This window comes from Pleurodeles waltl, chromosome 4_1 (assembly GCF_031143425.1).
Source record: "Pleurodeles waltl isolate 20211129_DDA chromosome 4_1, aPleWal1.hap1.20221129, whole genome shotgun sequence".
Classification (NCBI taxonomy): domain Eukaryota; kingdom Metazoa; phylum Chordata; class Amphibia; order Caudata; family Salamandridae; genus Pleurodeles; species Pleurodeles waltl.
Genome location: NC_090442.1, coordinates 744,120,026 through 744,145,104, shown reverse-complemented (window position 1 = coordinate 744,145,104; position 25,079 = coordinate 744,120,026). Strand labels below are relative to the sequence as shown.

At 42.8% G+C, this 25,079-nt stretch overlaps 1 protein-coding gene across 5 annotated transcripts in view; it reads right to left on the bottom strand.

Annotated features, from left to right (window-relative positions):
* The window catches only part of LOC138288112 (NACHT, LRR and PYD domains-containing protein 1 homolog), a 524,384-nt gene that overhangs the window by 109,271 nt on the left and 390,034 nt on the right, over positions 1 to 25,079 (bottom strand). For 2 of the 5 annotated variants that reach the window (XM_069229355.1, XM_069229361.1), the window contains one exon: positions 18,551 to 19,883. The exons of 1 other annotated variant lie outside the window; for it this stretch is intronic. In XM_069229355.1, the coding sequence (XP_069085456.1) occupies positions 19,577 to 19,883 (307 nt within the window). In that variant the 3' untranslated portion in view covers positions 18,551 to 19,576. Of the gene's footprint in view, positions 1 to 18,550; positions 19,884 to 20,429; positions 24,240 to 25,079 lie in introns of those variants that run through there. 2 more of the 5 variants (XM_069229356.1, XM_069229358.1) reach the window with 2 other exon arrangements.

The following is a 25,079-nucleotide window of genomic DNA, read 5'->3' as shown; positions in this document are numbered from 1 at the left end:
GGTTGACGACACCTCTATTTGTGCAATCAACAAAGTTTTTAAAGGGAAGAGGGGTTCTGGTTCTGGCTCAGAGAATCATTTAGGACATTTTCCCTCATATCCTGCACTAGGTAAAAAATGTTTACGATGTTGGAAAATTGGTCACTTCCTGGTAGTTTGTAAGAGTTCTTCAGGTAATGGTAACAAGATGAAGATTAGTAACGTGAATGTTAATGACAATGATGATCATCTCCAAGACTGCCTTAATAGATTTTCTAATGTCTTGTTAACCATTGACATTCATGATTTGAATCATGTCAATTTGGCTCCTGGCAAGAAAATCAAATGGCCTTTTTGTCAAGCAACTATTGATGGGAAATCTGTTACTGTTATGGCAGATTCTGGGGCCCCTGTAACGATTTTAGGTGATGTGACATTTCGTAAGTATTGGCCTTCTGATACGTGTTTTATTTCACCTGATATAAATCCAAAAGCTTTTGGTGAACAAGATGTGGACTTATTAGGATTTTTCATTTCAACTTTGGAATGTTTAGGGAGGAATATTGTAACAAAAATTTACACTGCGGTTAAAGGTCGTGACATTGTTGGCTGGAAAGATTTAGCAAGACTTGGCATTCATCTGCGTCCTGGACACATGGAACCTATTGTTCTTGGTGATATGCCTGTTTGCTAGTTATCCTCAGACAGTGATATAGTGGATTCATTATTGGGGACATTTCCGGCTGTTTTCAAGGATAACATTGGTAATGTAAAGGGGTTTGAGCATGTGATTAAGTTAAAAAAAGATGCCGTACCCATCACACATAAAGTGAGGCCTGTTCCTTTAAGTGCCAGAGCTGATTTAAGAAAACATTTAGACAAACTGGTTCAGGAGAAGGTTATTGCCCCTAATGATTCTTCGGAATGGGTTTCTCCAATTGTTTTGACCAAGAAACATTCTGGGGATTTAAGGTTACATGTTGACCTCAGGTCATTGAATCAAAATATAATTGTAGACTGACACCCATTGCCACATATACAGGAGATGGTGGCTAATGTCGGTAATGCAAAATACTTTTCCACAATAGATTTGCACTCTGCCTATCACCAGGTACCTTTGAGTGAAGAGTCTCAGGCTTTGACTACGTTTGTGACGCCATTTGGTGCCTACAAGTATTGAAGGTTGCCTTTTGGTCTGGCATCTGCTGCCAGTGTGTTTCAAAGACTTATGGATTCTTTGTTTGGCATGAGACACAAATCCAGGCTTTCCAGGATGACATTCTAGTATTCACTGAAACTATTGAGGAACATGTTGCTAAGTTAGAAAAAGTTTTTAGTACTCTGATTGAGTGCAGCATGACAGTAAAGTTGAATAAATGCAAGTTTATGCTACAAGAAGTTGAGTATTTAGGCCATACTATCACTAGTGAGGGTATCATGCCTAAGGCCTGCAATGTGACGGCTATTAAGTTGGCACCTCCGCCCACGGACAAAGACTCTCTCAAATCATTCTTGGGTTGTGTGACTATTATGCACGTTTCGTGCCGGGTTATGCCATGTTAGTACAACCTTTGAGATCTTTGCTCAAAAAAGGGGTTACATTTGAATGGTCCACACAAATTAACAAAGCTTTTGAAGAAATGAAGGAGTTAGTTATTAATGCACCCATGTTGCAGCCTTATCATTCTCAGTATAAATCATTCATATCCGTTGATGCTAGTTTGAAGGGGCTAGGGGCTGTTTTTGGACACTGGGTTCACAATAAAGAGAACACAGTTGCATTTGCGTCCAGGTCTCTCAGTGAAGCAGAGATGAAATACAGTACCATTGAACGAGAGGCTCTTGCATGTTCTTAGACGGTGGAGAAATTCTAAACTTACGTTTGGGGGACATCATTTGAATTATTTACAGATCATAAGCCTCTTGTTTTTCTTTAAAGTGGTAGTGGTTTGGGAAAAGCTTCTGCAAGGTTAGTTAGACTTCTGTCCAAATTACAAGAGTACAATTTTAAGATCAAGTATATACAAGGTGGAAAGAACTTCAGGGCAGACTGTCTATCCCGCTTACCTCTCAGGGAAGCTCACAGTGAGATCTGTGAAGAAAAAGAATGTGTTGTAGCTGTTGTTGATGTCATATCAAGCTGTGCAGGTATTATTTCTGAACAAGAGTGGTTGGAGTCTAGATAAGTCACTTTCAGGTGATCTCAAATGTTTTGCACAAGTGGCATCTGAATTGTCGTGTGAAAATCAAATATGTGTACGCAAAACCACCTATTGCAATAAGGAAACGTTTGTGTTCGATGGCATATGAGGGACACTTAGGAATTTCAGCCACTGTTAAAAAACGTAAACAATATTTTTGGTGGCCAGATATAGACAAAGCAGTTTCCCAATTTATTGAACTTTGTCCTCAGTGTATTGCTTCGGACAAATATTGGAAAACTACACACAAACCTTTATTTCCTGTGGAGATGCCTGAATCTCCTTGGGTGAAGGTGGCTTTAGACTTCTCTGGTCCTTTCCTTATTCTTCTGAGACAACAACGTTACCTTATTGTGCTAGTAGATTATTTTTCTAAATGGATCTATTACGATTTTGTTGAATCACTTAGTACGAAAACAGCTATCGATTTTTTAAAGAAGACTTTTCAAATTGAGGGTTCACCACGCTATATTGTCACAGGCAATGGTATGCATTTTGTCTCAAAAGAAATGAATGAGTTTTTTACAGGTTTAGATATTTCACACATAAAAGTGGCTCTATATAGTCCATCTTCTAATGGCTTAGTAGAGCGGGCTAATCATATACTGAAAGAAGGTATTCAGACTGCTGTTTCATTGAACATTGACGTGGAAACTTTTCTAAAAGAAAAAATCTGGGCGTATGTAACAACTCCTCATTCCACAACAAATTGTTCTCCTTTCAGAGTGCTTCGAGGCAGAGATCCTAAATCTAAACTTATTCCTCAGTGGTTGAGATTAGCCCCTAATACTAATGACATTGCTATAGATTGTGAGACTATTAGGAAGAATGCACTAGATAAACAGATCAAACAAAAGGACTATTATGATAAAAAGAATAATGTTCGCGAAGTTAAAATAGAAGTAGGTAATTGGGTTTTAATTAAAAAACCCAACAAATGTTTAAAGGGGGAAACAAAGTTCATGTCCCCTGTGAAAGTACAAAAAGTTACAAAAACGTCACTTTTGTTACAAGGGAAAGGGTGGTGGAACAGAGATAGTGTGGTTCCTATTTCTGATTTGCAGGCTCACATTTATCAAAATGTTTGTAAAGCAAAACATCCAGAAGATTCTATGCTTTCCACTGATGTTTGTCAGGATTTTAAATGTGTTGATGATAATTCTGTTCTCTCACAACAAAATAATCAGCATCTAGCCAGTAGAGGTATTGCATGTCATCAAATGGCAGGAATGTTACATGACACTCTGGGCCTCATTATGACCCTGGCGGGCGGCGGAGGCCGCCCGCCAGGATCCCGCCCTCCAAATTACCGCGCCGCGGTCAAAAGACCGCGGCGGGTATTACGAGTTGTCCCCTGGGCTGGCGGGCGGTTCCAGTTAAACCGCCCGCCAGCCCAGGGGAAAATGACCTTCCCACGAGGATGCCGGCTCGTAATCGAGCCGGCGGAGTGGGAAGGTGCGACGGGTGCTACTGCACCCGTCGCGTATTTCACGGTCTGCAAGGCAGACAGTGAAATACATTTTGGGGCCCTCTTACGGGGGCCCCTGCCGTGCCCATGCCATTGGCATGGGCACGGCAGGGGCCCCCAGGGGCCCCGCGACCCCCCCTACCGCCATCCTGTTCATGGCGGCTTTCCCGCCATGAACTGGATGGCGGTAGGGGGGGTCAGAATCCTCATGGCTGCGGAGCGCGCTCCGCAGCCATGGAGGATTCCAATGAGCAGCGGAAAGTCAGCGGGAGACCGCTGACTTTCCGCTTCTGACCGCGGCTGAACCGCCGCGGTCAGAATGCTCATTGGAGCACCGCCAGCCTGTCGGCGGTGCTCCCGTGGTCGGTGGCCCTGGCGGCCACCGGCCGCCAGGGTCAGAATGACCCTCTCTGTGTTCAAGTACGAGATCCGTGGGTGTCCGTCAAGTAAAGGCGCCAAGCAAATTTAAAGACTTTGAATTGTATTAGCGAATTCTAAAGTTTTTGTATTACTATGTTTTAAGATTTGAATTGTGTTTTATTTTGTATTTTATAATTTTATTTTTTTTGCTAAGCTTTTAAAGGGGGAAGGTGATGTAGTATGTAGTATCTGTTTTAATATGTGTTTCTTTATGCTGTGCCTTTAAATAGTTTGTTGTCACCATGTTCCAAATGTGTCATAAGATTCTATGGAATCTTATGACAGGCAGTTGGTCGTCAAGTGCTGGAAGGGACAGGAGACTTACTGTCAGCTGGTGCTTCATGTCATGGGCTCATCTACTCTGAGAAATAAAAGACACAAACAGTCTTTTAGCTCTTTACTGTCTGCTTTGTGTCTCACTTTCATCATCGCTACTGGAGGGCAGGTATATGCTAGGGGCTACTCCACGTATGCCTCAGGTGCATTCATTTGGATAATAATAAGGGGTCACCTTTGAGGCTACAACTAGCCATACAATAGGGAGGACAGATATGTGCTGGTGCAGTGGAGATTAGATGGCATGAGGGTGATGGCAAGAAGCCTTTACTCCCTGAATGTTAGTCAACTTCAATTTTTAGTAGCATCGACTGTGACATTAGAAAAGGCGATCCAGTTGACCATGCTGCTGAGGGGGTCTATAACTGGTAGAATATGTGTACCTAAACAGACCAACAACCCCACTTCCTAGCTCCTCAGCTGGTAAAATTGCCTGAGAAGTTAGGCCTTTGGTGACATATTGGGAACTACACGATCTATGGGGAGCCAGAAATCCTGGAAGGCAGGAATGCTCTTTCTACTCTCTGGTGAATAATCCTCATATGTGTTTATATGTACTGTTGGATACTTAGACCCGTGGGAGGCTAATAAATCCATCGAATAGCTATCCTGCACCATTTCCGATCATAACCCACTTCTCCTGCATTTACGTTAGGGCCAGTGCCAGATGCTGATCCCGACATGGAAACTCCTCCACCATCTCCTACAGTGCACAGCATCAAAAGACACAATAGTTGATGCAATAATGGACTACTTTCAGCATAATCAGCAGTCCACAGCCTGCAGCTACACAGAATGGGAGGTGTTTAAACTTGTACTGAAGAGGGTTATGCATGCAAAAATCTGTAGGAGTTCATGGGGCGAAGATACGGGATGCCCTTGAGATGGGCGAAGGGACGGGACATCCTTGAGATGGAAGGGACCTCTGCCACTTAGAGTGAGACATTCCAAATGACCCAGAGGCTGGGCACCACCTGGGGAGAAAGCGGGAACAATACTTTGCTCTCCAATAGCGACTGCAACAATACAAGAGCAGCGAATATCTCTCTACCTCTCATACTGAGGGGGGCAGATCAGGCAAGTTGTTAGCATGGCTGTTTTGATCTGAAAACCAGGGTGTACCTGTTATACAAGTCAGAACTGAGGAGGTATTCACTAAACCCTGTTGCGAGTTATATCAACCCCAAACCACTATCTCTAATGCAACGATCAACGCTTTCATATGAGAAATTTAGGCATGATAATTTACAGCCCTAGGATTCGATATTCAGTTTCTCATCAATCTAGAAACCCAGGCTTTTCAGGGCCTTAGTAGGTTGAGGACCGTCTCCTAAGTGTTCTGGCCAATTAACTTCCATCCATCTCAATGGGTTGTTCCCTGCAATCAGGACCTCTGTTTACAGCTATTCAATTTCAGGCAGGTAGCTGCCATCCATTCCGTAACTCTCGTTAGACACCGACTAAGCTGTGGCTGGGTGGAATTCAGAGCAGAATTCAGTGCCATAATAATTTGGGTATTATCAGCATAGGACACAAGGTCCAAACCAAATTAGTGGACAATCTCTGTAAGGGGCCGAACACAGATATCAAAGGGATTGGGACTAAGGGAAGATCCCTGAGGCACCCTGCAGGTAGGAGAGAAGCCATCAAAGGAGAAAGCTTCCTCACACACCTGGAAGTTCTAGCTTCCAAAAAACGCTGTAATTTTGCAGCATGCTCCCCAATTCCTACTTCACTCTTCCTTTATATGAGAGTAGGATGAGAGACAGTGTCAAATGCCACACTAAGGTCCAGCATGATCAATGCAGCCGTACCACCCCAGTCCACGGTCTGCCTTAGTTCCTCTGCTACTGCCAGTAAGGCAGTTTCAATGCTGCTCCCCTGTCTAAAACCTGTTTGTGTGGGGTTGAGGATGTTATGGGTTTCTAAGAAGTCAGATAACTGATTATTAGCATATTTTTCTAAAATGTTGCTGGCCACTGGGAGAAGGGAAATGAGTCTATAGTTTTGTAGCAATACTGGATTAATCATTGTTTTTTTGTGAAGAGATTTTAATACTGCCTGTTTCCAATCCTCAGGAATTGCACCACTCTCCAAAGAGAGAATAGAATCAAAACCTCAATTAACAGGCATATCAGAGTGCTTCTGCCTTTTAACAGCACGTCTGGGGGAACAGGATCTATGGGGGAACAGAAATCTATTAAGTCAGTGAGCCTGACTTAATAGATTTCAGAATTGCCTCCATTGAGTCAAGATCAAGTGCCGGGAAGGAATTAAAGGAGCAGTCATTCTCTCTTTGTGTTATCTCTTCACTGGCTATATCTAACTTTAGTGGTGGAGCTGGGAGTGACTTAATAATATTAAGAATTTTGTTTTGAAAGAATTCAGCAAGCATATTACATTGCTCTGTAGAGCATGGGCAATCTGAAGTGCTATGAGGTATTTTCATCTGTGAGTTTACTATTTTGAATAGTTCCTTAACGGAGTTCGACGCAGTGTCTATTTTATCCTTGAAGTAGGTTATCCTATGTGATAAACTCATCCCTCCAACTCTTCCAGGGAACGGGTTGGTCATGCTTACATTGCAGAGATTTTCCAAACTGCACACAGCTGTAATAAGTACGTCTGACTGAAAGTACAAGAATAAGTAAAAGTGACAGCACAGAGCAAGTGTGACTTTGAGAAAAAGCAGTCAAATGCTGTTGCTAAACTGTGATAAAAGTTAAGGAGTGAGTCCTGTAGGCGTGGAGGGCCCTTGAAATCTTACTCCCCAAAAGACACCTCAACAACGTGACCATTGTTGGGTAGATCAGTGACCGTGCTAAATCTCAATTTCATGTGGCATTGTGTCCCAATGTAAGGTGCAAAAGAGCCTATATAAATAATGTCAATAAGTAAAGACAGATTCAAAAAAGTGAGTTCTATTATAGCCTTAGAGCCCGCCATAGCGGGCTCTACCGGCTATTAAAGGCCCGCTCCCACGTTAAAGGCCCGAGCCAAATGTTCTATTTAATAAAACAAATTCCTTACGGAGAGCGAGGGGATTAAAATTCACTGAAAAAGGTTAAAGTAACAGAATAGTGAGGTGTGATAAAAAGACCTGTTTTTACTAAAAAAAGAAACCTTAGAAATTTACTGAGCAAACCAAAGGTTAAAGTAACACTAGGGTTAATTGAATATGAAAATGACAACATGAACATTTTAAAGTAAAAACACAGAAATTCACTGGTTCGAGTTAGCAAAGCTAACTATAACCTGCTCCCTCACCATGCACTGCTTATGACCTCACATATTACATCTCTCATGACATGTTTTATGACATCATAGATGCCATCTTAAATGACACTATTAATGACATCACTGATGACATCAATGATTACATCAACATAGCTTATTTTGCACAGATTGCTCTTTAAAATAGTACGGCATAAGAGGCCTGAAAGTAAGTATAAAATAGCTTAGAATAATATGAAGCATCATTAATGCCATTACAGAAACAACTCCCTAGGGTGTTGCAAGCATGGGTTATGTGCAGCATTGTCCTTATACCATACACTTCACGGTAGCCTATTTCACATTAGCAGTCAACCACAGATAAATAGCAAACCCTTGTTGCACAGCGTTCAATCTGTATAAAAGTGCTCAGAGAAAGCTAAAAGATACTCAACTTCTCTTCCAAAATTAATAACCTACTGTGGGAAGGTGGGGTATTTTGTGGTGATGCTAGTTAGGCCTCACCATGCAATACAATCACACACCACAAAGATGGTCATTTGATTCACACTAATAAATCCTTAGCTCAGTCCTTGTAGGGTGGCACTCAAAAGAAAACTGACATTAATTTATAAAAATAGAGAAGACTTTCTATGTTAATGTAGACACCAAAAGAACTAGGTGAGATACATATAACCAGAGTTATGTATTTTAGAAGAAAGCATAAATCACAGCAATTCAAAATAGCAGGACTTTTGCATTGCAGTCAATGGGAACAAGTGATAGTGACAATCAGTCACTTACATGTCGAGTTGCATGAGACCCATGGAGGATAGAGGTGAGGCAGGTCCCAGGACTAAGCCTCAACAGTCAATTCAATTATATCTGGCCTGTTGAGCCCAGGTGCAAAGTTGTCCTGGCTGTCCCTGGTGCTGAACAGGAGCCGCTGGAGAGCTGTGTTTACCAGCTACACTGTGCTGCCAGGAACAAGTTGTAAAACCACAACAATGGAGCCAGACTGCTGATCTCAGATGCAGGTTGAGTGGATTCCCCTCTAGGTGCAGCGCCGATTGTGGGGATCAGTCGCTTGATTGGTGATCAACAAGCCTTGGTAGCGGTAAATACAGCGTGAAGACGATTGGCTGTCCAGAGGGCCAGGAGAACACGGTAGTGTCCTGAAATTTTGTGGAGGGCTGGGCTACAGTTTCCACACTGCACTGTACTATCTGGATTTGGGTGATCCCTCAGTGGCCAGATGGGCAGCAATTTTTGGTTTCAAAGTATTGTTTTATCTGCACTTTGCAGGGGACTAGTGCCACTAGTCCAGATGTGTCTGAGGGTTCCACAGGGGTCCTCTGTCTGGGGCAACTGAGATTTAGTCTAAGACGAGTCTCGAACCAGAAGTTCCAGAAGCAATGCCACAGGGAGCGAGTATCCCTCTTTCAGTTTGTGTTGTCCAGTGAGTGTGAGTGTTTTCTAAACGTTTATGTATGTTAGGTACATATAGCAAGGTACTGCAAAAGTTAAAATAGTATACTTTCTGTACTACTAATGAGTGAAACTATTTCTAACATATATTATGTGAGTGGCTGTGTGACTTTGTGTATCCCTGTGTGAGTTGGTATATGAGTGCCTGTATGAGTGTGTGAGTGGGTGCATGAGTGCCTGTATGGGTGTATAAGTAGGTATGAGAGTAATTGTGTGGGTGAGTGAGTGGCTGTGTGAGTGACTATATTGGTGAGTGAGTCGGTGTGTCAGTGACTGTATGGGAGATTGAGTGGCTATATGAGTGATTGACTGGCTGTGTAAGTGACTGTATGGGCAAGTGAGTGGCTGTCCGAGTGGCTGTTTGGTTAATTTGAGAAGACATCATTGATGTCATCAGTGGTGTCACTGACCGTGTCATGAGGGATGTAATATGTGAGGTCATAAGCAGTACATTGTGGGGGCGTACGTTATAGCTAGCTCAGGTAACTATAACTGCTGAATATCACTGGTTTCATACAAGTGAAATGTGAGCCTAACTATAACATCCCTGTAACCCATGTTTTTTTTCAGTGAATTTCTAAGTTGTAATTCTTTTTTATTTGCTATCTATAATGCCTCTGTAACCTTTGTTTTTTGTCTGTGAATTTCCAAGGTTTTTTTAATGTTATTTCCTGACTATAACGTCCATGTAACTTTGGGTTTTTTAAGTGAATTTCTAAGTTTTTTTTACATTTTATTTCCTAACTGTTACCACTAACCTTAGTGAGTTTGTGAGTGAGTGCATAAGTGCCTCAGTAGGTTTATGAGTGGGTGTGAGAGCGTCTGAATGGGTCTGTCAGTGGGTGTGTGAGTGTCTAACTCGGTCTGTCAGTGGGTGCATGAGTTTCTAAGTGGGTCTGTGAGTGAATGCATGAGTATCTGAGTGAGTGGGTCGGTTAGTGGATGCATGAGCCTGAGTGGGTCTGTGAGTGGGTGCATGAATGTCAGAGAAGGTGTGTGGATGCATGAATGACTGAATGGGTCTTAGAGTGGGTGCCTGAGTGTCTAAGTGGGTGCGTGAGTGTATGAGTTGGTCTGTGAGTAAGTGCATGAGTCTCTGAGTGGATCTATGAGAGGGTGCGTGAGTGTCTGAGTGCATCCATGAGTGGGTGTGAGAATGTCTGTGTGGGTATGTCAGTAGCTGCATGAGTGACTCAGCCACAAATGAACCACATTTGTTTGTTTAGCCAACAAGAATGCACAGTTTTGCACAAAATGTCTACCCAACTGAAGTACTTTCTACTGGTTAGTTAGTAAATGCTACCTCGTTGGTAAATGTCCAGCATGTTTTATAAACTACAGCTGCGTAATGGACCACAAGGAATGTCTCCAGTGACGTTGTGTGTATTTGGCATTGTGATTGTTCCTTGTGAGTCCTTCTCCAGAATTCTGTGATAACATGAATCCTCCTATAGAGAGGTCAACGAGACTACAAAGACGTAAATCTCCCCAACCAGGGTCCTTTCTCTTACCTATATGACGTAAGCAATTCTTTTATTGATGGGGATGTCCTCATATTCCTCGGCATCAAGAACGTGCCACCAAAATCAGCCAGGAAATGCACTGGGCCCTTCGATAAGCTGTCCATCATCCTGGTAAAAGGGTGAAGAACTTTACATACTATTAAGGTGGACAGGGAGGGGCCATGCAGGGGGAGCTTCCAGGTGATTTACACATTTGCATACTCGTAGCAATTTAAAGAGTGAATCATGGGCTCTGCTCTGACCAGGACAAGAAATAACCCACTCATCACAGTCGCATTCAGATTGCGCTCAAATAGATCAAAGATGCATTCACCTCCACAAAGGATTTCAGATCGTTTTGCAGTATTGAATCCCTGAGTAAACACATTTGCTGTGCCTTTGCTAAGCCCAGGAGTTAGGATCATTTCTTCTTTCCAGAAGCAGAGTTTCAGCTGGGGCACCTGCTTAGTTTATATTTATAAGAGCCTCCTGTTGAGGTTGAATTTCTGTGAAATGAGCATTATGTCCAGAACTGAAGCTCACCAGCTTGTTTAGCCAACAAAGGTCCACAGCTTTGCACAAAATGTCTACCCAACTGGAGTACTTTCCAATGGCTAGTTAGTAAGTGCTACCACGTTGTCTAGTGTGTATTCTACACTTCAGCTGCCTAATGGACCATGAGGAAATGTCTCCAGTGACCTTGTGTGCATTTAGCAATGTGAATGTTCCTTGTGCCTCTTTTTCCAGAATTCTATGATAACATGAATCCTCCTCTAGAGAGGCCAACAAGACTACAAAGATGTAAATCACCACCAAACCAGGGTCCTCCCTCTTACCTATTTGACGTAAGTGCTTCTTTGTTTGGTGGGGATGTCCTTATATTCCTCTGCATCAAGAACACGCCACCAAAACCATCAGGAAATGCACGGGGGCCCTTTGGTAAGCTGTCCATCATCCTGGTAAAAGGCAGGAAGCCCTTTGCATACTACAAGGTGGACAGATTGGGGACTTTCAATGTGGGAAGGGGGCTGCGTGTCCCCCCTGGCAAATTTAGCCCATTGGACCCCATAACCAGGGCCCACCACAGTCCTAGAGGGGAATGGGCTCCCCTCCACCAGGCCGATTTTGGTCCTGGGGTCCCCATCCCCCAGGGCCCAACACAATTCAACAGGGGAGGGGTACTGCGTGGCCCCTAATCCCCCAGCCAATTTTAGCCCCAGGGACACCATCCCCGGGGGCCTGGCCATGTCTGCTCGATGCCCCACCAGGGCACCCAGTCAGCAGCATTGGGGACCACGGGGAGCCTGAATGCCCCTGCAGTCACAGCCACCTCCTGCGGGAGATGACATTGCTCTTGCACACACGGAGCTGCTAAACATGCAACTTCCTGTGTGCAACAGCAATCGTTTCATCTCTTTCACTGCCTGCATCTCTGCAGGCAGGGAAAGAGATGAAACCTCTGCTTCCAGCAGTTGAGAGCACTTTGTCAGCTCTCATCACTGGTAGCAGAGTGTTTGCTCTGACTTGGCAGGAGTTGTCAAAGCTCCCACCAAGTCCGAGCAAACAGCTATGTCTCGGCAGGCAGTAGGCCCCCCCCGACATAGCAGGAGCTGGCCTTGGGTTTGGCTCCTTGAGTGAGGGCCCTCAAGTGTTTCTATTTGGCCCTTGGAGGTGGTGGTCTTTGGGGCCAGGGATCAGTGAAGGACCCCCTATCTTATTTTATTTTATCCCAGGGGAGATGCCAGTCTCTGGAGCTGTGGGGGAGGAAATACAAGCCTTCCTCATTAAAAATACATGGTTGTCCCTGGGGAGGATGTGGTCCCATTGGTGTAAGGGTCCATGTGGGCTTCCCCCATTAATTTCATATTCATCTCCAGACAGGCCGTTGTCTCTGGGGCTGCAAGCGAGGTCCTATGAGCTGCCTCCATTAAAAAGAAATGTGTTGCATTTGAGAGGTTTTGCTCTCTGGTGCGGGGGGGTCGCACATCCCTCTGCATTCTTATTTTACAGTGCCTCAGGGAGATGGTGGTCCCCGGGTCTTTGAAAAGTCCTAAGCGGGGGGCCAAGCTCCCCCCTCCTTTTTTCGCCCACCCCCAATGTCCCAAGGACCTGGCCCATCCAGAGGCAAAAATAAAAGCAAGCGCAGGAGACAGCACTTGCTTCTCTTTTTAATCACAGCAACATTTGTGAATCTGCCACAATTTTCACTGTGACAAAAAAAAACTTTTAAGCCTGGAGGGATCCCTGGGGGATCCCTACACCAAGGCCATGGCTTCATTCTTTCTTGTGACTTGGCTGAAGCCGAGACTTCAAATGACTGCCAGCACTTCCTGGTTGAAGTTTTGGCAGCCAATTAGATCTCTGCAAGAGATCAGGACTAATCGCAAACCCTTCGTGCTGACAGATATACATATTTAGTTTTCTTTTAATATCTCAAAAGCTACTGAACGGATTTATACCAAACAACAAAAAGACTTTTTTTCTGGACCAAAAACTGCCTTTCTGACAAATTGGGTGTAATTCCGTACAGCAGTTCAGGCTGTAGTGCTATTCAAAATACCTATTAGAGTTATGATGGGAAACCAACTTTCCCCCCCCCCCTTTTCTCGGCCCCCGCTTGACAGGTCACCCCGGAGCTTCCCATGTACAACAAGATTCTTGAAAACACTTTTTGGGGAAAATTTCATGAAGATTTATCAAATGGCAAGTCAAAAAATGCTTTTACTATGGAAACATGGTCCTAACTATAACGACGAATGCCAGTAGTTTTCTTTTATATATATATATATATATATATATATATATATATATATATATATATATATATATATATATATATATATATATATATATATATATATATATATATATGTATATATATTAACCAAAGTTGCCTTTCTCTCCAGACTCCATACAGGAGTGGCACATGTTATCAGGTGTGGCTACCAATACCTAATTCACCAACGATCTCTAAGAAGACAGGACATGCACACTTAAAGTACATTTTAATAACTTATTTCGTAAGTTCCAGTCTTGTTCACACTTAGGGGGTCATTTTGACCTCGGCGGTCTTTTTTAAAGACCGCTGAGGGACCGCCGTGCGGAAGACTGCCAGTGCAGGCGGTTTGTCGCTCGGCCTATTATGACCGTTGGCAGCTCTCCGTCCCTTTACGGACGGAGAGCCACCGCCCAGCGAATCACGTCCTGTGATTCGCCGTGGCAGTGTTCTGTTGGCGGTGTGGTGTCGGCGGAGCTGCCCCCATGGCTCCCGTCCCCTCCCGGAGGATCGACGGACCACGTAAGTTGATCGTCCGTTAGGGGAGGGGGGGGTGTTGTGTGTTGTGTGGGTGCATGGGGGTGTGCGTCTGTGTATGTAGAGGGGGTGTGTGAGCGTGTGTATGCTTGTGGGGGTGATGCGTGTTTGGGAATGAGTGCGTGTATGTCTGTAGGTATGTCTGTATGGATGTGTGCATGTATGTTTGAATGTGGGTGTGCGTGTCTGACTGTGTGTGTGGATGTTGGCATGTATGTCGGTGTGTGTGCGTGTGTGTGTTGGTGGTGCCTGCATGCGTGTCCGGTGTGTGTGAGTTATGTGATGTTGGGGGTCGGGGTGGGGAGGGGGACCCTGCCATCTTTGGGGTGTGGCAGGGGTGGTGGGGGGTGTAGGGGCGGTCGTCGGGGTGGGGGAGATCCCTATCAGTGTCAGGGAAGGAATTCCCTGGCACTGATAGAGCTTACTGCCATGGATTTCATGGCGGTTCAAACCGCTGGAAATCCACGGCGGTAAGCCGGGTCCAAATACTGCCGGCGGTATAGTGATGGCCGCCGGGCTGGAGACCCAGGTCTCCAGCCCGGTGGGCGGAACGGAGAACCGGCGGATGACCATGGCGGTAACAGCCATGGTCATAATTCCACAAGGTAAGACCGCCGGCCTGTTGGCGGTCTTACCGCCGCTTTAACACCGTCCGCCACTGTTGTAATGACCCCCTTAGTGCCGAAACTCATCCCTGGGGCTGGATTTTCCGAAATAAATTATTGGAATTTACTTCGAATGTGCATGCCCTGTCTTGCACTCAGGAATTTAGAATTGCCGAAGATTTATGGCAGCTCAGTATTTGTGTATGTGTATATACATTCACTGACAAAAAAAATGGTTAAAGTGATGTTATATTTAGAAATTGTTGCAATATTTTACTTTATACTTCCCTGGGGCTCAACCATATTTGTAAAGAGGATGGGGGGCATGTGGCCACTGTCCCCAAAGACTAAGGGACCTCATGATCCTATACCCCGGGGCCTTTAGAGGGAGGAAATGCACCACCCCTCCACCTCTGAAACAATAGTTGCCCAGGGGGTCCCATCCTTTGGGACCAGACCATATATGTTAGGGAGAGGGGGTCACACAGCCCCCCTCCTAAGCCAATAGTGGTCCCAAGCACTCCATCACTGGGGCAAAAACATATATATTGTGGGGAAAAAGAAGCAGATCCAGCAGAGAGCAGGTCTGCGGATGCCAATATCGTTCAGGTGCCTGATGAGGATGGCGTGTGAGACTGAGATATCCAGAACACTGAGGGCTGCTGTGTCTCCTCTGTCAAGGATCATGCAATGTCATCTGTGACAGTGATGAGCGATATTTCTATCCTGTGGCGGGGCCTCAATCCTGACTGTGTGACATTGAGGAATTGGTGGTTGCTGAGGTGATAGGTGAGACACTGGTTGATTAGTTTGCCTAGGATTGTTACTGCATATGGTAGGAGGTAGATGGGTCTGTAGTTGGAAATTGTGGCTGGGTCAGAGGTTGGTTTCTTAAGCAGGGGCATGACAGTGCAAGTTTCCAGGTGTCCAGCAATGTGGCTGAGTTGATGAAGGCATTGAGGGCGGGTGTTGATACTTCACTGACCAGTAGGAGTCCTTTGGAGAAGGCATGGTAGAGACAAGGGCCAGATGGGTCCGACAAGTAGATGTTTTTCATTCCAGCAGATAATTCTATGATAGTGTTGGTGGGCCAACTGTTCAGCGTTCGTTCCTCTGCAGTGATGTGAAGTTGAGTTGTAACGGTGATGGGTATAATTGAAGACACTTAGAGGGTCATTACGACCCCAGTGGTCGGTGCAATAGTGGAAGTATTACCGCCAACAGGCTGGCGGTACATACCTCTACTATTATGACATTGGCGGTTTGGCCAAAGCCAAACCGCCAAGTCAACACACCGACCGTCACAGCGGTAACGACTGCCGGGCTGGAGACTACAGTCTCCAGCCCGGCAGCCGTCACTAGGGTGCCCATGGCATTTTGACCCCGCCCACCACCATGGTTTCTGTGGTTTCTGTACCGCCACGGAAACCATGGTGATAAGCACTATCAGTGCCAGGGAATTCCTTCCCTGGCACTGATAGGGGTCTCCCCTGCCCCCATCCCCAGAGTCCACCCCCACGCTCCCCCTAAGATGTATTACACAAAATGTAAAAGATATAATACAGCAATTGTAAAGTGCAGATTCATAAAGTCATTGCCATGAAGGCCCCCAGCAATAGGGCAATACAGAATAACAGGCAAAAGAAAACATATTATTGGTTCTAAATGAACAGCAAAATAAATATGATCCCTAATAACACCCTAAAGATTCTGTCTCACCCATAAATTCGAAGGTTGAAATAGGAAATGTTTGCACTGAAGTGAATGAAAACTGTGGATTCATCATGGTGAGAGCACAGAAATTACAATTTCAACAAATCAGCATCAAAATCAAGAGAGTCATACAGTGGTAAAGCTGTAAGCACTAATTCATTACTGAATATTACTTCACCCCCTATATACTAAAGAAAATGGTGTTGAGGCCTAGTTAAGCTTATTTGGCATAAGCCAAGAAAATACACTTTAACAGGTCAAATCAAATTTGTTTCAAAGAGCAATAACATAAGTGTACACATGTATGTTTGAACGTAAATCTAATTTCCACATTGTTAATAATGCACAATTCTGTAAATGCACAAATACTAATACATTACCACAGCACAAAACTGAAAGGTATCAAAGGAACACAGGGTAAAGAATTGTAAAGTTGTTTTTTTAAATGGAAAATACAAATCTGCATTAGTGGTGCAGCATGGCATCTGCAGAGTGGGAAGATAAAATGTATATACTGTAAGTGCATATAGAATGTAAATACTGTATCTACACATTTTCTTCTTTACCCCCAAATCAATTCCTTCGCACCAGTCAATCTTTTCTTCACAAGATGGTTGTTTGATTCTTGGAATGTACTTTTCAATGTGAATGCAATGTCACTCAAAATTGTGTCATTTGCCATGGTGAAGCTAGATACGGATGAAGTACATTAGCGGAAATGTGCACTGTGGAGGAATGAGAATCTTCTAACAATTGTCCCTTCCAGGTCCATAGTTAAGGTGGTGTAATGTTGCCCACTCCCTCAAACACTGCCCCTCCATTGTGAGGTAGGTGGCACATCATCTCATGCCAGTAGCGAACTTCCGTTGAATTGCAGAACATGTGCCACCCCTCACGTCTTCATGAGTTCTTCCCAGATCAGGAACGAGCACAAACCCTTCACAGCCGAACTTCTCGTTGCAACAACTTTTAACATAGGCTCGCTGATCACTGGACCCTAGCCTTTAAATGTGCCACATGAAACACCTGCCAATGCACCATACGTAGGCACCGTGAGCGATCTAATTCAGTCAGAGGCAATTGCGGGGTAAATGCCACGTCCCAACCTCAGTGGTAACACTGAATGGGAACGCAACAGGTATCCCATCCTCGTTGCGAAACCTGTCATAAGGAACTTCTCTGGCTGTGAAATTAATTTTCTTTATTGATGACAAGTTACATGTAAAATTCAGGCTGATATCCCATGTGCCAATGCCAATAACCATCACCCATAAAATGTTCAGTTCCTAAACATTCTAAACAAAGAAATAGAGAAAGAGCATACAAGGAAGGAGGGAACAAATGAAGATGGGATAGTGACAAATGGAACAACGGTGTTATTACAAAATCAGCAGAGCAGGAACATTTTTAAGTCCTTGCTGCGATCAGCAAAGCGCTGTGGTGATCATATGAAAAATGGACTTAGCCAAGTGAACAGAGGTGGTATTTATCACATGGCACGTGTGTTGCAAGGGCTGGTGCATAACAAGAACATAGCTTTATATTTTTGACTATTTGGTACCTCTCTGCACTAGCATAGAATAAGGATATGTCACCCGCCAGAAGACTTTTCTGTATTAGAGAACAGGCATGTTATGCTGGGGTTGAGGTATAGAAGGCAGACTGCAACCAAAGCTGATAACAGCTAAAGGCTCCTTAAGAACACATGGTGGAAGATGTGGTGACTTTATTTTTTGAGGATTGTATTTGCACTTCTGTGATAGGCTGTACAGTGACTGAGTGGAACTGTTGCTCTTCTGCCTCATCAGTCCAGGACATATACTTATGTTTTTTTTATTCACAACACCATGTGAGATGATGGTGAATGTAGTATAGGGCTGATTTGCTTGGTGTCCCACAGTTGCTTGCCCGCTTGTGAACTATAAGAAAAGCTCTTGCCTGCACCAGACTGTTTATGCTGAAGAGTGACTATTTCTCGCAGTAAATGTTGTTGCACTTACACACAGATAGAGGCTTAAGTGGTTCATCAGTAGAATGTTTTACCTCTGCCATGAATGTAGGATTTTTACACATTTCCTGTTTCTGAAGACCACATAAGTCTTGCTTTATCTTTTTTGGTTCTAATTCATCTTTCCCCACCATTCAATGCAAGTTATAAATAATGTATGTGATGACTGAAGGGCTATCGATGACATGCATATGTGTACACACATCTTCGCAGACACTCTTAACAAAATGAAAACCATATTCACGTGCGAAGGCATTGTTGTTAGTGTGGGTTGCTAAGTTGCAGTAGAAAGACAGACATGTAGTGGAGGTTCAATTGTATTCGTTTATTCACAACAATTTATTGTTCTCCAACTAACTATGCTAATTTGTACATGAATATCTACATGCAGTTTCCAGAAGTCAATCAGCCTACTTCTTAGCAGGAGCTGGTGGAATGAACAGGGGATGTTTATCTTTCATACTTCTCCCTTCTGCGTTTTTTTGAGCAGTCCAAGTCATAAACCCACAAACTGCATCACACAAGCACGTTATCATGCATGCACAAATACTGTTATTATGTTTGGCCCATATTTATACTTTTTTAGCGCCGCATTTGCGTCATTTTGTGACGCAAAAGCGGCGCAAACTTACAAAATACAATTGTATTTTGTAAGTTTGCGTCGCTTTTGCGTTAAAAAGTGGCACAAGCGCGGCGCTAATAAAGTATAAATACAGGCAATTTCTTAGCCTCAAATAAATCAGCAAACTTTTAAAACTTTGTAGCAGTGTATTTACGGCCATATAAGCAAGCTCAATTTATAAAATATGGTTTGTAAAGTTTGAAGCCAGGTCGATTTCTTTCTAGGCTTTGAGAAAACACAGAGACATTGAGGACAGTCGCCCTTTTACATGGAGATGATGCATGTGTTGGAAGCGGAGTCAGCTGCCTATGCATGGAAGGCACATGGGGATGCCCTGCTCTTACTTTCAGGGTTCATGAAGGTAGCGACAAAAAAAGGAACTAAACAACACTCTTTATTTCCTATACTTTCCACTCAATGCCTTTCCCCAGACCCTCAGCCTAGGAGGCTGTGGTATGGTGAAGGTGGGACAAGGCAACAATCCAGTGATATTATATATGCATTCCATTCTTCTCAGAAAAGCCGCACAAAAAGTTAATTTTCACCGCAACTTGTCTGAGAGACCAACTAGAGTGCTTCAACATATCAAGTAAAAAGGAGCATTTAACAGATCTGGAAGACCTTTTAACTGCTAACGTCTTCCACCAAATAAGTCCAAGAGGGATCCAGAGCCAGAAACAGTCTTGGCTGATGAAGAGAACCGTGGATTTATTTGGTTTTCTTTTCTTGCAAGATGCTGTTTCGGGCACGTTTCATGGCTTCCTTTAGCTGTAGAACCATGTCACTGGCTGTCTTTTCCCCCTGTTTTATGTCTTTCAGCACAGTGTTCAGCATGTATAGGACCCTCTCCTTGTCACCAGTCTGCAGTACTGCCTTCGATAAATCTTCAACCTTCTTCATCATGTAGCACAGGTGGTCTTCATTATCAGCGATCCGGAATATGATCTTTAGGTTTGATCGACCCAGCTGTGTAATGTTCTGGACTGCAGCTTCTCCCAAAGGATTCCCGCAAAGGCTGCAAAGGAACAAAAAAATACTTGTCAGTAGAAAAAGGGACTGCAAGGAATGTACATTATCAACTAATAAACAGCACCCTCCTTGTCCAATGTTTAAGTTTACTTGATTGAGTAGCAACTAAATGACATCTAAGCACTGGTTTACATTTAAACTGTACTTCACATGAGCATTAGCTGAACTTAATGTCCAAATGCGTGAATTATCTGCTGTAACAGTATAGTAATGCTGCCACTCACAACCCTCTCTTCAAGACACGGTTTCTTTGTTATCATCCACCACGAAAGTTGGCATTGACTTTGTTAGCTCGTCGGTCCTTAATAAGTAAACTTACAAAGTGACACGTATAGGTCGATGAACCTTTTGAGTCGCATGGAGTATGCTAGCCATACTGTGACAAGCGTACACAATAATCAATGTACAGTTTCAATAACATTAATTAAAGCATCAACACTTAAATCAAGAATACCAAATAATTTGACGCACCATGACCTTACAGTCATAAATAATCACACCTCAACTAAACGTTTAGTAGTTTTATTGCCCTTTGATTACAATTGTAAGTTATGAGGTTAATTTAAACTTTATTCAACTTAATAAAACACGACTAATCAATCAAAAGATGCCATGAACATAATCTAATCAAAGCTTGCGTCAAGATACATTCTAGAGCATTAGCACAAATCAATAAGAAGATCAATCCCATCAACCCAGTTAGTTGCATAAGTTCAGCAGAATTTTTCCGTCAATCAATACCGTCGTATAGAGAAAACCTTAACTAAACCAGATCAGCATTAGCATGTGGGGCATCATGCAAAAACAATTTAGAACATGAATTTGAAGAAAACATCTTACTAAGGTATACTATATAGACAACGAAGTTGGTACCTAGAAAAGAAAAAGCAATGCAATACAGTCACATTGTCATATCTACCTATCCTCGGTATGGGCCAGCAACAGTCAGCCTTCGTCCTCAGGTCATCAGTCGATCAGCATCACATCAGGCTCTCAGTCAGAGAGTTGAGCCCAATGGCAGAATCTCGAGGCACCGCTGCAAATTCGATAAAATCTGCTCCCCTCTCCCTTTCCATCTGTCTGTCTCCTCTCCATCTGAAGTCTTTTCCCTCTGTCATGGTGTTATGTCAAAATCACCCAGACTGTCCCCTAATTCCTAATTGGTCATTTAGTCACAGGTTATTTGCATAGCCAATGGATAAGACACACCAAATCTATAGATTCTAGCATTTCATGGTTCTCAGACTGTTGATTGGTTCGTCTTGCGATGTCCTCATCATCTGGCTCGTCAGGTATCGAAAATGTTGCATCTTCTTCTCCAGTCAGTGTCTCCATTGTTCAAGTCCTGGGAAAGTATACCTCATCTAACTTACACGACAATTGCTACATTCTGACTCTACCATCTCCTGTCCGTTGGTTCACAAGAAGACTCCTTGCTAAGCAGATTTTGTAAAACAATAGGCAGTTCACGGTTAGTTCAGCTTTTACCAACGGGTTTTACATTTTACCACTAGAAACACAGCTTCTGCGATGAGGCCTGGTAAGACTAGGCCCAGACAATTGCTAAATGAAGGCACATAATTAATAAACATAGGTTATATCTTTCAATATGTCACATTACTACATTATTTTCATTACATTTTAATCATTTATGTATACATTAGGCTTCTTTTTAATATGTTCATTAGCTTTGACGGCCACACCCCTTGGTCACAATTTAAAACGTGCACATTATTTTCTTCTTTATTCATTTTTCTGCTCATTTTATTACATAAGCACTCATTAATAATTTATAATTAATACATTTGCTCTACCAATCCCTCCTCTGATGACTAAATATGTCATCACACTACTTTTTCCTTTGTCAATTTTTACAATTCTGTTTCCTCAGCATTTTGTCTTCTTCTCAGATCTTCTCTATAAATTCTTTCCCTACTTCGTTCTTCCCTCCTCTCATTATTTTTAGACCTCTTTAATATTATCTTTTGACATAATTTGCATAATCCCCATAAGCCTAATAAACAAGTAATTACAATCAATATTCCCTGTATAATTTTTAATAGTACCCCATTCCATATTTGACTAAGTCAATTTCCCACTAAAGCAATTCCCTTTCTAACCTTTTCACAAACACCAGGTTCATTAAATTCCTTCAAACCACTACTCGAGGTAGTCAGGTTAGTAAGTAAGGGCCATATGTACGAAAGCTTTTTCACATAGACACAATGGGTAAAATCCTTTGGTACATCTGGCCCCAAGTCTCTTATCTCCTTACTATTGTTATGGATATACGAACAGCAATGCCTAGAGTTAATCATTTTACAGACCCTGCCGTCCTTCGCTAGAAGGATGTCTAAAGCAAGGCGATTTTGAAGCGTCATAGCTCTATCCGCAGCCAATTCCGTATCAATCAGGAGCATTGCCCCTGTAAAATTTGTCAGCATGTTAAACCACAATAGTAGGCAACTTTCAAATCTTGACCGAATTCAGGATGACTCCCAGTGAAGGAATCACCACACCAAATATATCACCCACTACTGCAGAAGAGGACTCCCTCCTCTGTCTTTTATGATGTAATTCAGTCGATTTCGGAAACTTTTTCAAGTCATCTATCTGATAAATCTTTGGGAATACTATCCCCAAATAACATGTCCCATACCATCCTCTTGGAAGACGGTAATAAGCATTAAGTCCACAAATATAATAGATTCCTGGAATCTCAGGGTCCTGACCATTCAACACAAAAGTCCATTTACTATGAAACAAACACACATGCCTACATTCACTCGTTCTCACAAATAAAGTGTCAGTGCGTGAGTTTGGTCTATATATACAAAGCTTCCCTACATGTAATGCATCTAAAGCTAATTTCCCTAGTGTCTTAATTGCAGGGTAAGCATAATCATTCTTGTAAGTCCTTTTCTCTAAGCCTTTTTCTAATCTTTGCTTTAATGCCTTTCTCCTATCATCAGTATGACCTAAAAAGCTCTTTTCTAAAGGTGCAGGCAAGTATGTAAGATTATTGTGATGAGCATAAGCAGTCCCAAATGTTAGTGTGGGCTCAAAGAATCCTCTAACCAGTAATATGTCATGATCCTTTGCTACTCTACTCAAATACCTAACAATAGAGACAAACGAAAACACCACATCATGATTAGAATAAAAATACTTTATATACTCTTATCATAAAACCTTATTAGTAGCAGACTACAACTTATCCTGAAAGTTAGAGGCAAGCTATGGTAAGTAACTCCTTCTTCCACTGATGAAGGAATTTGCGTGCACACAAGATAATCTTTCGCATCCATTGTTTCAACATACTCACTCAGCAAGTGATAGAAAACGTTAGAAGAAAGTTCTCCTTGAGCATTAGTATAATCATGCAAATACTTTTCATCTAGCTTAAATTTTACTAAAGCAGACATTGTAGTAGTTTCAAAAGCAATAGTATGGTTGGCTCCTTTCATATCAAGAACAGACATTCCCACAATCATCACCAATCATCACCACAAACAAAATCCCACACATCATCGCCAAACCAATGTTCATATATTTACAGCTCTTAACATTTCTAACTTCGTTATTTTGATCTCTAAAGAATCAGAAAGCAGAAGTAACTCTTATAAAGTGCAGAAAAGATCAAAAACAAAATTCTTCTTCAGCAATTTAGTTTCACCCTTTTTGTCAAAACCGATTAGCAGCTTGTCACATCCGGTTTTGCAATGTCAAATCAGGTTATCAATGTCTCTTTTCAGGTTATTTTTAACAGTCTCTTTTCAGATTTTCCCAGCAATTCAGCTCTTTGATTATCTTCAGGTTCTATCAAAATACTGACTCAGAGCATCTCTATCAAAGCAGAAAGACATAAATTCATGTTGCCATTCATTTGTGTTTGGTACACCGATTCAGGACCTGCGTATCTGCGACTTGCTATTCTCTTTCTTTTCAACTTGCGATCACCACTTAATTTTACTTCACTCAATTCTTCTTTTCTTGTTGTGTCTACTTCTTCCTCTATTGTCTCAATTATAACTAGCTCTTTCTTTTTCTCTATTTATGATTCTGGCCACTTGTCTCCTTTTCTTGCACCTTCAGTCAATATTCTTTTCAGGATTAGACTCTTCTCCCCTTCTTTTTCTATGGTGTTTTCTCTTGATGGACCTGCAACAGGTTCAGGAAGAGTTGAATAGTTTTGGCTTTGATCCAGCTCAGTTCCTTCTCCCTCTGGGTCTACTTCTTGCTCTGTCTGTTTCTCTGTTCCGTCTGCTTCTGGGATCCAGTCACCAGCTCTCAGGTTATGTCCTGGATCGTGAATTGGTGGCAGTGTGGTGGCTTCCACCTGCTGAGAGAAAGAGCAAACCACATCAGCTAGACCCTTGCAGTAGTCCAACACCATATCATCTGTAATATTTACAAGTGAATTGGCTGAAACTGCTGGCAATCTCATTGCTCTGCCCATAAGAATTTCGTGGGAGACGATCCTGTCAGATGTATTTCTCATTGACATTAACACCAAAGGCAATGCATCTGGCCATTTCAGATTCGTTGCTGCACACATCTTGGCAAGTCTTGATTTTAAAGTACCATTCATCTGCTCCACTAGTCCTGATGCTTCAAGGTGGTAGCTACAATGCAACTTCTGCTCAATGTTTAGTGCTGCACACAAACGTTTAATCACCTTGTTATTGAAGTGTGTTCCCCTATCTGATTCTAAAGAGACCGGAAATTCGCAACATAGTATCAAGTGTCTAAGCAACAGCTTTGCTACTGTGAGACTATAATTTCTTCGTGTAGGGTACGCCTCAATCCAGTGACTAAAAATGCACACAATCACCAACACATACTTAAAACTCCACACACAGGCATTTCAATAAAATCCAATTGCATTCTGCTGAATGGTCCTCCTGCTCTTCCAATGTGGTTCAAATTCACCACGGTCCCTTTTCCTGCTTTGAGCTGCTGACAAATTACACAGCGATGACATACTGTTTCTGCTGCCTGTCTGAATTTAGGATTGAACCAGTCAGTTTTGAATAACTGAACCATGGCATCCCTCCCAATGTGTGCCTGACCATGGTAGTACCTCGCCATTTGCGACAGTAAGCTATTTGGCAAAACAATCTGACCATCTTCGGATACCCATATCTCATCAGGCCTTTGAACACTTTTTAACTTGGACCAG